The following is a 13344-nucleotide window of genomic DNA, read 5'->3' as shown; positions in this document are numbered from 1 at the left end:
TGCTATTTGGTTTCATTGAACATATTGATATGCAAACAGTTTTTGAATACCAACATTTTGTCGTTCCCATATATATTCAAACCCATTGGTATACAAATTATTGTATGTTTGACCACCTACATCAAAAACCAATGTTATCATAGTAAAAAACATATCATATTAATAGGGTTTCGGACTAATTCAGCTAAAACTGCATTATTACAACCACTAGGAGGACCATCATATATCTTGTTCAAGCATTAACATGTACAGCTTCAATACTATGCATATACTCCAGTCCCCATGAATCTGCCCATTACAGAAGCATAAGACTATGAGACTATTTTTGCATGAAAAAACACATAGCATGAGGTATATAATACAAATGTTGGAACGAGTCGTTCATGTAGACCTACAAAATTATTTTAATGACTCGAAACATTTTTATAATTTGTGCAGTGTACATGGACACCCTCGTAATGCAGTTAAATCTAAACCAAACATAGCGCTGATACAATAAGTAAGCGGTTGTAAACATATTCACCGGTGGAAACATGCTATAAACACATGTGCTCTATCTGTTTGTGTACATGTTCATGTTTTATGAACATTTCCCCCGATATTCTTGTAGTAGGCCATCTCATCATTGTAATACACCCTGTTGTCTTCACCTTCGATGGTCAGCTCGGACCTTGCCTCCGAATCGGGTATTTCGTACTCGGCTGTAACGGAAATGATGCTGATTATTAACTAAGCATCTAAAACATTTAGTATGGAAGGATGTAAGTATTAACAATGCTCTCGATCTCATACATTTTGGCCAACAGAAATAGTTTGAATTGGTTTAATATTTGTTTTTATTAGTGTGTACACCTGCGTAATTTGATTTAAGATTGTTTTATATAGGAACTATTATATTTGCATATAATCATTATTTTGTTGTCCAAAACATTTTTGAATACTCTCTGTACCATTTAAACTTGAAAATTTCATGCGCCAAAATGAGCATCTTCAAATCTTCAATGTATCTGAAAAGCGTTTATAAAATGATATCCTGTTACCTGTTGTATTCGAAGGCAATTTTTTAAAATGTACCAGTAAACTCAACTATAGTCACAGTTAGCTTTCATTCTGATAAAAGTTCAAATAATAAGGAATGACATGTTGTCACTTAAACACTTTGTACTATAATGTATTAACTATACACTGACAGTATACCAAAAATGCAAGGAACAAAATGTATATACTCGTGCTCTCAACTGCCAATGTTGTATACGGTTCATCTTGGATTTTTCCTGGTGATATATCCTCATAGGTCTTCTTGCTCTCCTTCCTGTATGGAAAATGAACAGGAAAACGTTAAAGTATCAATGGCATCGATATTCCGGCTTATTCGCTCTCATTTGATATGCACAAACGATGTTTTACAGAAAAGGGTAGACTGGACCTGTTTAACACTTCAAATAACCAAACAGCTTGTCACGAAAACCGTCGGCAACATAATAACTTTGTTCTAAAGAACTGAAGATTCAATTTGCCTAAACAACACAATGTAACTTGACTAATTCCGCCGCCAATAAGGAATGTGTTTATAATCTTATATCCACCACGTATAAGTCCCAAGTAGTGTAGTCGATACAGTTATTGACTCCAGAATCAGAGCTACCGATTTCAAGTAATTCTTTTCTTTTCTATTTGTCTTTGTCATAAAATAGATTGATTCTTAACCGTCTTACCTTAACATTTTTTTTAAAAAACAAGAACGTTATAATAACAATTGTAAAATGAAATTGATAAAAACACACAGCGGTGAAGTTCAGTAATCCGAGAAAAAAAAACTTATGGTGATTCTTTATGCATTTACGTTTATTAAGCTTTGGTAGGTTTCAAAAGACAACTTTACCGAACAATCCCTTTTTTCTTCAATACCAGCACAACCACCACCAGCGCTACGACAATACACACGCCAATCACACCACCAACCGTTCCACCGATCACAGAACCAGAGTTAGTTTCTTCCGTTTGTTGGTTATGGCCTTCTAAAACCCATGATGAAATAATTGATTATCTAGAATTATGAGACGTTGTATTAACGTTTCCTGGCACAATGTGTTCGACGGCTGCTGCAAGGGGACCATAATTATTGTGTCAACCGTACAGTCATAGGCTCTTTATTTCCTCTGATACAGATACATATATCAATTAACATAATACATTCATGTGTTAACAAATTAAACAAGTTCCTTACTCCGTATTATTTGTGATGGTCTTTGACTCTACTTGTCAGAAATTTTAATAGCTGTAACACATGATTAACGTTTGTTAGTCTTAAATTTAAATTTTGCGACTTTTTAAAAATAAATTATTCATTTTTCGACTTCATCTCTTTCTAAACATTTTAATAATCCTAAATGCGTGTTAAATGACAAAAAATATTAATTTCATGTTCATTTGCACTAATTTGTCTTACATATATTAGTCTTATTATTGCTTATTGTTTATCCTTCCAAGATATATAGTAATAAGAGTACTCCCCATTAAAGGTATTCATGAAACAAGCAAGAACTAACACAAAAGATTTCAAGTTTATCAATAAAATTGATTTCGTTGGTAGAAAACGGGGTTCCTTATATATATCATAAATGATTACTAAAGTAGTAATATATAGCATATGAAAACGGGTCCTGCTTATTTGCTATGAAAAATAAAGGTTTAGGCATTTATAGAGATTATAATGGAAATCTGACAGACATAGATTACACACGAGTAAATACACAAATGCAATTTTGGTACATACCCGTTGTACATGTATCGCCAATAAATCCGTCGATACATCCGTTGATGCACATTCCGTTTGAGTCACATTTTGATTCTGTTGTGGAGCCGACACAATTCTTAGAGCAGACATTTTCACACGTTGACCCATAATAATTAGGTATACATCCATTTATACAGTGACCGTTTTCTTGTGAACACATTTCATCCTTGCATTTTCTGTTGCATGTTATATTACAAAACGTTCCATACATTTTCTCATCCTTGCACCCAAAACAGCTACCAGTTTGCCTTTCGCATCGATTTGTTGAACATGCTGATCTACAGCTGGTGTTGCAAAAGTCGCCGTAGTACGATGGATAATTGCATTCCACACAATGTCCTGACTGTATGTCACACTTTCCCTGTTTACACGTAGTGCTACACAATAAACCACAGAAATACCCGTAGTAAAGGTCTTTGCATCGAGTGCATGAATAACTCTCTGAACAGGTTAAGCAGTTTGCAGGACAATAAAAAGTACAAGATCCGTCCGCTTGATTGCATTTTGAAGGACATGTAGAAGGACAATTTAAATTACAAAAGGTCCCAAAGTATCCCGGGTAGCAGTTGTTACATTCTCCATTTCGAGTACAATCATTGTCACTACAATAACTACATTCTAGGTCACAATTTGAACCGAAGTATCGATGTGAACATGCATTACAAAAACCAGACGACTGAACACATCCCCCGAAACAATTACTGGAACACGCGTAGCCACATGTACCTCCAAACCAACCAACAGTGCACCCAGTGCAGTGTTCACTGTCAACACATGATGTGCACGTTTGGGGACACGTCCGAGAAATACAGTCACCCGTTATTATGTCACAGCTAGTCTCGTTACTGCATTGACAATTATTTTGACAATAGTTTCCAAATTTCCCAAACGGGCATACAGTGCAAGAAGAACTGTTAGTACATTCTTCACATGCTGAGAAACATGGTGCACTACATGTTTGTAAATAATGTCCTGGTGTGCAATTGCAGTGACCATTGTCCAAGCAAGTGCTGCAAAGGCAGTTCTTTGAACATTGATTTTTGCAGTCAGATCCATAATATTCTTGAATGCATGTACATGACCCGTCCTTAAAATAACATTTACCATCTTTACAACCATCTCCACAGTCTTTGATACAATGTGGTCCCCATTTTCCAGGGAAGCATTCTTCACATTGAGACGCATTGCTACAGCGTTCGCAGTTAATCCCAAAAGTACTACATGGAGCACAGTCCCCGTTAATATAATACGCCCCTTTACTGCAGTTACACACGAAATTGGTACCGGCATCAATACACGCTTCACAAGAGTCAGGGCACTGTGTACCTTTAAATGAAATATAAAAAAGTCGTGTTTATTATAATTGTGTTTGTTTCCAAAGCCAATATATAAAACAAGAGGGCCATGATGACCCTAAAACGCTCACCTAAGGAAAGGGCCACAACTCTGTGATAAAGCATTAATACAAATGTTGCAATTTAAACATATGTTTTATATTTGTAAAGAGTCATGTAATTAAGTTACCTGTAAATTTTCATTGAATTTGGCCTGGTCGTTTCAGAGATTTTTTTTTAAAACAAAAAAGTAAGTCGGCCATTTTGTTGTTGTTATTGTTAATCAATCTCAATGCCTTGTTGTATGTTTGTAGAGGGTCACCCAAGGAAGCTTCCTGTAAAGTTTTAGTGAATTTGGCCTGGTAGTTTCAGAGGAGATGATTTTTAATGCAAAACAGGAAGTTGGCCATATTGTTATTGTTGTCGATCAATCGTGACCCCTTGTTGTACTTTTGTAGAAGGTTACCTAATGAAGCTTCCTGTAAAGTTTCATAGAATTTGGACTGGTAGTTTCAGAGGAGATGTTTTTTTTAAAGCAAAACAGGAAGTCGGCCATTTTGTTGTTGTTGCGGTTGTTGTTGTTGCTGATCAATCGTGACCCCTTGTGGTATTTTTGTAGAGGGTCACCCAAGGTAGCTTCCTGTAAAGATTCATTGAATTTGGAGTGGTAGTTTCAGAGATGTTTTTTTACAGGAAAACAGGAAGTCAGCAATTTTGTTGATCAATCGTGACCCCTTGTTGTTGTTTTTGTAGAGGGTCACCCAAGGAAGCTTCAGGTAAAGTTTCATTGAATTCGGACTAGTAGTTTTAGAGGAGATGTTTTTTAAAGCAAAACAGGAAGTCAGCAATTTTGCTGTTTTTGATCAATCGTGACCACTTGTATTTTTGTAGAGGGTTACCCAAGGAAGTTTCCCGTGAATTTGCCCAGATAGTTTCAGAGGAGATGTTTTTTAAGCAATTGTTGACGGACGGACTGACGGACGGACAAACGGACGGACGGACGCCAGACAAAGACCGATCACAATAGCTTACCTTGAGCACTTCGTGCTCTGGTGAGCTAAAAATGGGCGAATTCAAAATACGGTATTTATTATGTTAAAGTCAATATAAAAAAATGCTTTTCAGTGAAAAATAATGTGTCTTAACTGATCAGAAAGATTTTTATATCTGTACTGCTTATCAAAAGTAAAGGAGCGTTCACTGTGCCTTGATGCTTTTTATATGAAGTGGCCAAACGACGTCATGTGTTTTATGCTAGGTAAAGATTAATACAGAATTTTTGTTTTTATTTTGGTTTAAGATAACAACTTAATTAACTTGTGACAAAACAACGCGTGAAAAGCTAACAAATTCGTTTTAATGTAGAAGCTTAAACAAGTAGATCCTCATCTGGGTAACTGTGTATATTGTCATTAGTAATTTATAAATTGTGCCTTATAAACCTTTTAAATATGTTTTTTTCACGTGAGGCATTTTGGAAACAGCGGGTCACCATTTAAACTTATAAATACAAACAATTATAAAAATGCATTCACCATTGGTTAATTCATCAAAATACATTCACTTACTTTTTTTTCGTTGAAAGTAAACTGATTCAATAAAACACTTTATGACGAGGGAGGAAATTTGGAAGAAACGGGTCATATACTTATGGTTCTAGAAATGTGCCAGATTGCCACATATTATTAGAGCTATTGATCTACTTTTTTTTCACTTCTTTGAAATATTTAGTAATAAAGCTTGAACATTTTGTTTTTTAAATCAATGGAGGCTTTATGCAAGTTTGTCACAGGATTATGGTTCTAATATAACACATAAGTTATTGATGTAGCAGATTTTGGTCACTTCCTTCCGATTGTGCTCAAGTTGTGATGAAATATGATTTCATATATTGACTTTGATTAGTTTGACAAAACATCATAAATAGGACAATTATAATTTAAGAATAATGTTACTTGTGATAACATAGCCTGTCAATACTGTGATGAAATGTGTGAAGTTTAAAGGTGACATATTGTTTTTCAACTAAAAAAACACATAAAAATAAGGATGGTACAGACAGAGGACAGACAGGATGATTACTATAAGGCACGCCATTTTTTTCCGGTTTCCTAGAATACAATTATATAGTATCTCAAATGCATGTGTGTAATCCGGCCTTCCTCTATATATAAATTCGCTAAATTTATTATGTAAATTGTCATGTATTTTATATCCGTCGTATTAAGTCCAATCTTTAAAGCATCGAGCAGCTCATCGACGATCAATGAAATTGACATAGGATATTTACAATACAATTAAATGTATGTTGGCAATATTCAATACTTGATAAATAAATTTATGAAATCAGAGGTTGCAGAAATTGATGGACACTTTGCAAAAAGCATTTAATTTCTATTTCTTTAGTATAGATTTAGTGAAATTATTGAGGCTTAAGTAGCAAAACAGTTATTGTCGATTTTATTGAGTCAATGTTATTGTCTACTATAAGTCTCTTTATAGGATACATAATTGTAAATTCATTTCTTTACCAAGATATACAGTATTTAGCTGGAAAAGAAAGATAAACCCTTACCACTTGACTTGCAAACATCCAAAGTCAGGTACAATATAAAAATATAACCGATCCTGATTCGAATGCGATTCATCTTATAACCAAATAAATATCGTTGATGAAACATGAAGTCCGATTATGTTCCTTGTTCCTTATAGAAAGTCTTTAACAAGTAAAACGTGGTTTAACCAGGTAGTTCGATTGTAAAATACACTAAGATTTTTCAAGCAGTGTTTATTTTACATTCAACTGCACATCATGAATAAATTCAAAAGAGCTACAGATACATAAGGTTTCCTTGTTTTAAAGGGACTCGCTGATTTTTTTTGTAAAATGCACTTTTTGTATGACAAAATAAAGTGTAGCAAATCATTAGGACTCCTGCTAGTTTTAGATGACCTGACAAGGCTCTATTTGTCGCTTCGAATACAAGATCGCTCCTGCGATGCGGTTTTGGTGAAGTACTCAATAACACAAGCTCGCTTACTCTAAATACACCAAAAAAAGCCAGGACATATGCTGCCCTAAATGATATACTTTCAAAATGCGAATAACAAACACTGCCCAAAGTGGCGTGATTTTCTCAACAATATGGACTGCGCAAGGGGCCCTTGTGTCATGCCTTTTGCGCGAACAACGTCAAACCTCTAACATCTAACCACAAATGCGCCACATAGTTCTTCTCAACCATGTAGTTTATGGTAAAATCTAAGACACGAAACGTACGTACAAATTGTTGAGGAGGCATATTTTTGTTCATAACATCTGGCTATAATAAAAACTATGTGAATTGTAGGTGTGGGCCAGAGAGAAGGCAATTTGCATTATTGGAAAAGATACAAAAACCAATGAAGGGTTGACATTTTATTGTTTTAGAATGACTCCAGACCTGCCATCATTAGCTTTTTCTGTTAATTAACATTACATTGCTATCATGATCAAAGTAATGATGTAATACAACAGAATAAATGACCAAACTATGCATATTTAAGAGAAACCATCAAGAGCCATCACATAATTATAAGAAACCCGAATAAAAGCAAGTTCGGACTAAACTGATTTATTTTACTTCGATTGTGAAAAAAGTAATGACATCATTATATTAATCACTCTCGTTGGCACGATATTACGCAAAAGCATGTTTTACAGAGGAAATCGTTGTACAACAAATATTTCTTTAACTATTAGATCGACTATTGACTACAAACATATATTATATATATATATTGTCATAAACCAATTTCAAATTTGCATACATGCCTTAAAACTAGTCTTATGGTTCTCAAAATGTGTATCAAGGCATTTATCAGTTGTGATGAAAAGTAAATGAATTCGGGGAAAATTGCGCCCTGTAATGGTTAAAAAATGTGCATGATTTTAACTTATTAATACATGTATATATGTTGATCATATTTTCAATTTCCATTCCCTTCTTTCACTATACGTAAAGAGCATGAATATTTTGTTGTTTTTTCCTATCAAGGGAAGCTCTTTTGAAACAATTAGTTAAAAAGTTATGGCTCTTATATAACACACAATTTAGCAATCGATTGATGCTCAAAGTATTATTCAATTCCTTCCAAAAATGTTCAAGTTGTTATGAAAAATAATTGGTACTTCTTATAACAGGTTGTGTTGTTATTGTGATCAAATGTGTGTGGTTGGGTGCCATGTTAAACGGTTTTCAAGTTCTTAAAAAGCATATTGATGTGGACAGACCGACATATATACAGCAAGACAAACGAACAGGTTTATAACTATACGGCACCTATTTTTTGCGGGGCCCTATTTTCCTTTTATAAAAGATTATTGTAATATCCGCCTTCTTTTATATAATATAAACAAATAATTTTTGAAACAATCAATTTGAGAGGACAATTTCATCGTTTTTTTCCCACTTAAACGATTATATCTATATAAATAATAATCTTAATTATTCTTGTAAATAACATCAAACGTGAGTTGGCAATATTAAATACTCTATATATTGACAAAATCGGAGAGCGCAAATATTTATTGAAAAGATGTCAATGTTATTAAAATGTTCTTACATTAGAATGATTTATTGAGTATAAATGAATACACACATGTAGTGGAATGGTTGCGAATTTGGAGGCGAACAAATAACTATCAATTGTATTGAGTCAATTATTGACAATTATATATTTAACGAGGATGGGCTACTTCAGAGAATAAATTATTTTAAATAACTTCATAACCAATAAATATCGCATTTTTATGTAAAATAAACGTAAACTCTTACCAGTAGACTTGCATATATCCAAAGTCAGGTATAATGTAAAAATAAAAACCACCGCGAATCGATTCATCTTGTAAAAGCATAATTTTGATGAAACATTAAGTCCGAATATGTTCATTGCTTAAGGTTACTCGAAGGGTTGTGAAACTTTAACAAGGTTAACCAGGAAGTTAGAATGTAAAATAAAGTACGGTGTATATGTTACAGTCAACTGCACATCGTCAATGACTTTAAGCGAGTACAGGATCGATAGAAGAAAAACATGTTTTATTCGTCAGAAAATATCTTATCTGATAAATACTATATTTTAACATACTTTGAATTGTACTATTACGGGAGTTGCCATTTCTTAAAATGAAAGGAAACCACTGATACTTTCGTATCAAAACGTTTAAAAAAACTAATAAGTATACTCTTGAACAAAAATGAACTCCGAAGAACATATTTTATTACACGTAAACTTTACATTTTTTGTGTGTTAGATTTACATTTAAATGTATCAACATTACAACTAAACTATGCGGTGAGCGACTCATATTATTGACATATCAAGGAAGAACTGAAAAAGTACCATTGCAATTATCAAAGTAGTACAAGAATATAATTTGACTTTCGTATATGTATACATGTTGGAACAATCATTTTCAAAATATGATTGAATACATAACGAAAATAGAATGAAATATCTAAACATAAGGGTAGAACGTGATTTAAATATTCTAAATGATAATGTAAATTTACTTATTACGATGCACAATTAATGATATATAAAGGATATTATGATAGGACGCTTTTCTTGTGACCCGTATCACGTCGAGTTCGGTGTGTAATCACGTATCTATCGAGACCGCAGACGTGATACAGGTCACCAGAAAAGCGTTTTATCGTAATATTCCATTTATTATGTACTTGCCTATATAATTATTCCTTTTTTTCTGTTTCAATTTGATTTACCACCATCTGTCAATTGCGCGTATGAATTCGAATGTGTTATGTAGTTTTGTGTGATGAAGCCAAGGGAGGCTGCTACAGCGAAACGAAACCAGAAGTTACAGAATTCACTTTATTGAGCAAGTTAAGAACAAAAATGTTTGTGTTTTAGCAAAATTAACAAATTGCTTGTACGAGAACAATTATTACATGTCACAGCACAAAAGAAGCCTTCTTCTTTGTATTGGCGAGTTTCTTATATTTATGATAAAAAAAATGGATAATGCATCAATTTATAAACTTCGAAATGGCAAACAACTAGTTCACTGAAGTAGCAGTCTAAATTAGAAGTGTAAATTTTAATCTTTGCTTCGCGCTTATCCTGATGGTTCTTTGAAGAATTTGAGAACCATGTTCCTGTATAAATACATGCTAGTTAGATAGTTTAATGCATTTAAAAGTTGACAGGTTTTGCCATTTGTTTTTGGTCATGCTATTTTAACGTGAAAGTAGTTCCGAGATTACACACGATACTCGCATGATACGGAATCAGAAAACGACAGTATCATGATACGGAATTTTCAAAACGGCGTGCTGTATTTCTGTGCTTACAAATGCCATCAGCGATACTATTTTAATTTCTCGGCACCCACTAAAACTCGAGGTCCGTATTATTTGTGAAACATATGCCGGAAATACCTAAAGCTAATTCGTGCAACCCTAACTTGGGACTGCTTCCTTAACTACTTGCACACACGACTGTGAGTCGGAAAACTATATAACAGACTGATGAGCATGCACATCGCAATGAGATCTAAATGCAAGATAAAAACAACCCGCCTTTAGCTACCTTCTATTTGAACTTTTTTGACAATCTTCGTCAGACCACATAATCATGAGAAATGAAACCTGGAAAATTTGCAATGTACGCACCCAATGCAAAACCACTAGCATCGCAAAAGACTTTCAACACATCAATTGATGTATCTTGACTCAAAAACCTATTTATGTTGTCTATAAGATCCATCCAGAACTCAAATTTTGAAACACACCAATTTTCAGACGATAAAGCAATTCTTTGATCCCAAGAAATCCTAGAGATAATTTCTAAATACAGAAATATAGTTATGAGTCTAGCGATATAACCAATAATGTGCACCATGGAAACCATTTACCTTGTACATTTTGCAAGTGATCTGTTAAACGGAACAAAGCCGTTTTTAAATCTGCAACTCTCCTTTCAGGAATGCAAATAGGAAAATGTGCACTGTCCGAGACTAAACCTATCCATTCAAGTCTTTGTACTCTATCCAAACTGACTTTTCTTCATTTACCACAAGACCTGCATCAGATAAACGTTTTCTGACAAATAGGGAATCCTTCATTGTACTTTCAAAATTCTTTTTAGTACCCCATCCATCGTCGAGAAACATTGCAACCTTAATTGCATTGTATCTCCAATATTTGACAATTTCACGTAATGTTTAAACAAAACAAAAAGGGGCACAGATCAATTCAAAAGGTACGAATGAATAACAATAGTATTTTTCCTTTAAACTTAAGCCTAAACACGTATGATGCTCTCGGAAATTGTCAGTATCTTTTAGGCAAATCAAACATAAAACAAAGACATTGTTGTTGTCAAAATATTCTATTACTGTTTTTCCAATGTTCAAATGTCTTTTTTTCAAATACATTTATTTACAATACTAAGATCTAAAGTATGTATTTTATACAGAATTAATTGACACTTTTAAAGGACTCACCACGTGTGGAATTTTGAGCATATCACAAACAGTTTCCTCAACAAAGACAGTGCCGATTTATTATTGTTTGGAAATGATTCATCAGGACTTTTCAAAAAGGGACTTTTATACCCATTTTCTATAGTGTCTATAACATATGGATTTTCGCCAAAACGAAACATGTGCTTTTAAATTCACATTTACACGTATGCCTGAAACTGGACTGTACTTGTCTAAACGATGCATATCAATGTCATTTTCGCCCCAACAGTCACTATGGTCATGAACATACCTCACATTGTTTAAGCTCTGCGATGCAGCTCTTTCATTTGACTGACGAACCGCCGACCAACTCGCAATCACACTGGAAGTGTCATTAGCGTCCGCAACCGAAGCGTATGGTGTTTGCGTTGGCGTTGGAACTGGCTTGGTTAGTGTGGTAGGGGCGAAAAAGTTGCTGTCTTTCCCCACACATGACCATGGATTTCACTCGATTGCAGAACGTAGGACAGGAAAAGTAGCCCTTGGTCAGAGTCTCTGACGTAACGGTGGCCGTTGGCGGTGTTGGAATTATCAGATTTTAGTTTTTGATTCCCTAGGACACGGCCTTGAGAATTTTCTTTTAATCATTGCTGTCTTAGCCCATGTTTGGAATTTCGTAGTCCCTGACCCCGGTAGAAGAATCTGCAAGACGCACAAGTTTGTTTCTATGATTATTTTTCTTTAATGATTCATTAGCTTTTGCTTTGGCCGTGTCCAAAATCGCGTAATCAATAACAGCTTGGCAAAAAGAAGAAATTTCCTTCTTTTCCTGAATTGAATGTTACACGTGTACAAATGTTCTAAACACTAGGAATGGCCAGTTTGTCCTACGTTCTTTTATTACTACAAAGTTAGTTGTAAAGCGTGTCTGTGTGCATCAAAGTATTCTCGGAAAAGGCAAAATGCCTTTAATACATCTTCTTTGTGTGCCGAGGGCCTACCTTGCTCTCCATGTCCACGTGGCATGCCAGCTCCCCCTTCCGGTTTGTCGCTGCGCCCTGCTAACGACTTCTTCTGCTAGACACTGCCTTCTGTTTTAGTTCCCGCAAACATAGCCTACCAGTGGCTTATTTAAGTTAATAAGTAATATTAAGTATTTAATTGCCAATGCCCAATATGAAAATGTTCAAGAAAAATAAAACACGCTATCAGTTTACAATGACGCTATCTTCATTGTACCCCACCGGCTTATCAAATGATTTACTAAATCAGTACATAATCCAATACTTGTAATTTTCCCGAGAAAAATGTCGCCAGTAGCGTAGTCCATACACTTATTGATTTCAGACTCTTTGGAAAAAATTGACAATTTGTTTTATATCTTATCTGCCTTGTGTTTTTTTTTCAATTTTGATCATATAAGTAGTTTAATTCGTAACAGTCTTACCTTATCATTTGAATGTTTAGTTAAAATGTTGAGTATAGGCTTTAAACAGGAAGTTAATAAGAGCAAGCTTTTATAAGCTCGAAAAAAACACAGTGTTGCTAAAATATAATATTTATCTTTTCCGTATTGCATTTACATCATCTTTTGGTAGGTTTATAAATCACTTCAGACAAAAGCACACCACCAACCACTTCAACGATCCAAGAACCAGTTCCCGTTTCTTCTTTTGCCCATTAAGTTGGTTGGTTATGAGCTTCTAAAACCGCACGATAAATTAATAATTGCCAAATACTTA

General features: G+C 34.3%; 1 protein-coding gene across 1 annotated transcript; it reads right to left on the bottom strand.

Moving 5' to 3' along the window:
• Positions 1–192: 192 nt before the first annotated feature.
• On the bottom strand, positions 193–9076 carry LOC128207026 (multiple epidermal growth factor-like domains protein 10). The gene is made up of 5 exons (XM_052909821.1): positions 8949–9076; positions 2777–4123; positions 1883–2018; positions 1227–1312; positions 193–701 (listed from the first exon to the last, which is right to left on the bottom strand). The coding sequence occupies exons 1-5, from the start codon at positions 9061–9063 to the stop codon at positions 574–576; spliced, it is 1812 nt and encodes a 603-aa protein (XP_052765781.1). The 5' UTR covers positions 9064–9076; the 3' UTR covers positions 193–573.
• Between the last annotated feature and the right edge of the window lie 4268 nt (positions 9077–13344).

This window comes from Mya arenaria, chromosome 10 (genome assembly GCF_026914265.1).
Source record: "Mya arenaria isolate MELC-2E11 chromosome 10, ASM2691426v1".
Classification (NCBI taxonomy): Eukaryota; Metazoa; Mollusca; class Bivalvia; order Myida; family Myidae; genus Mya; species Mya arenaria.
This window is presented reverse-complemented; position numbering and strand designations above follow the sequence as displayed.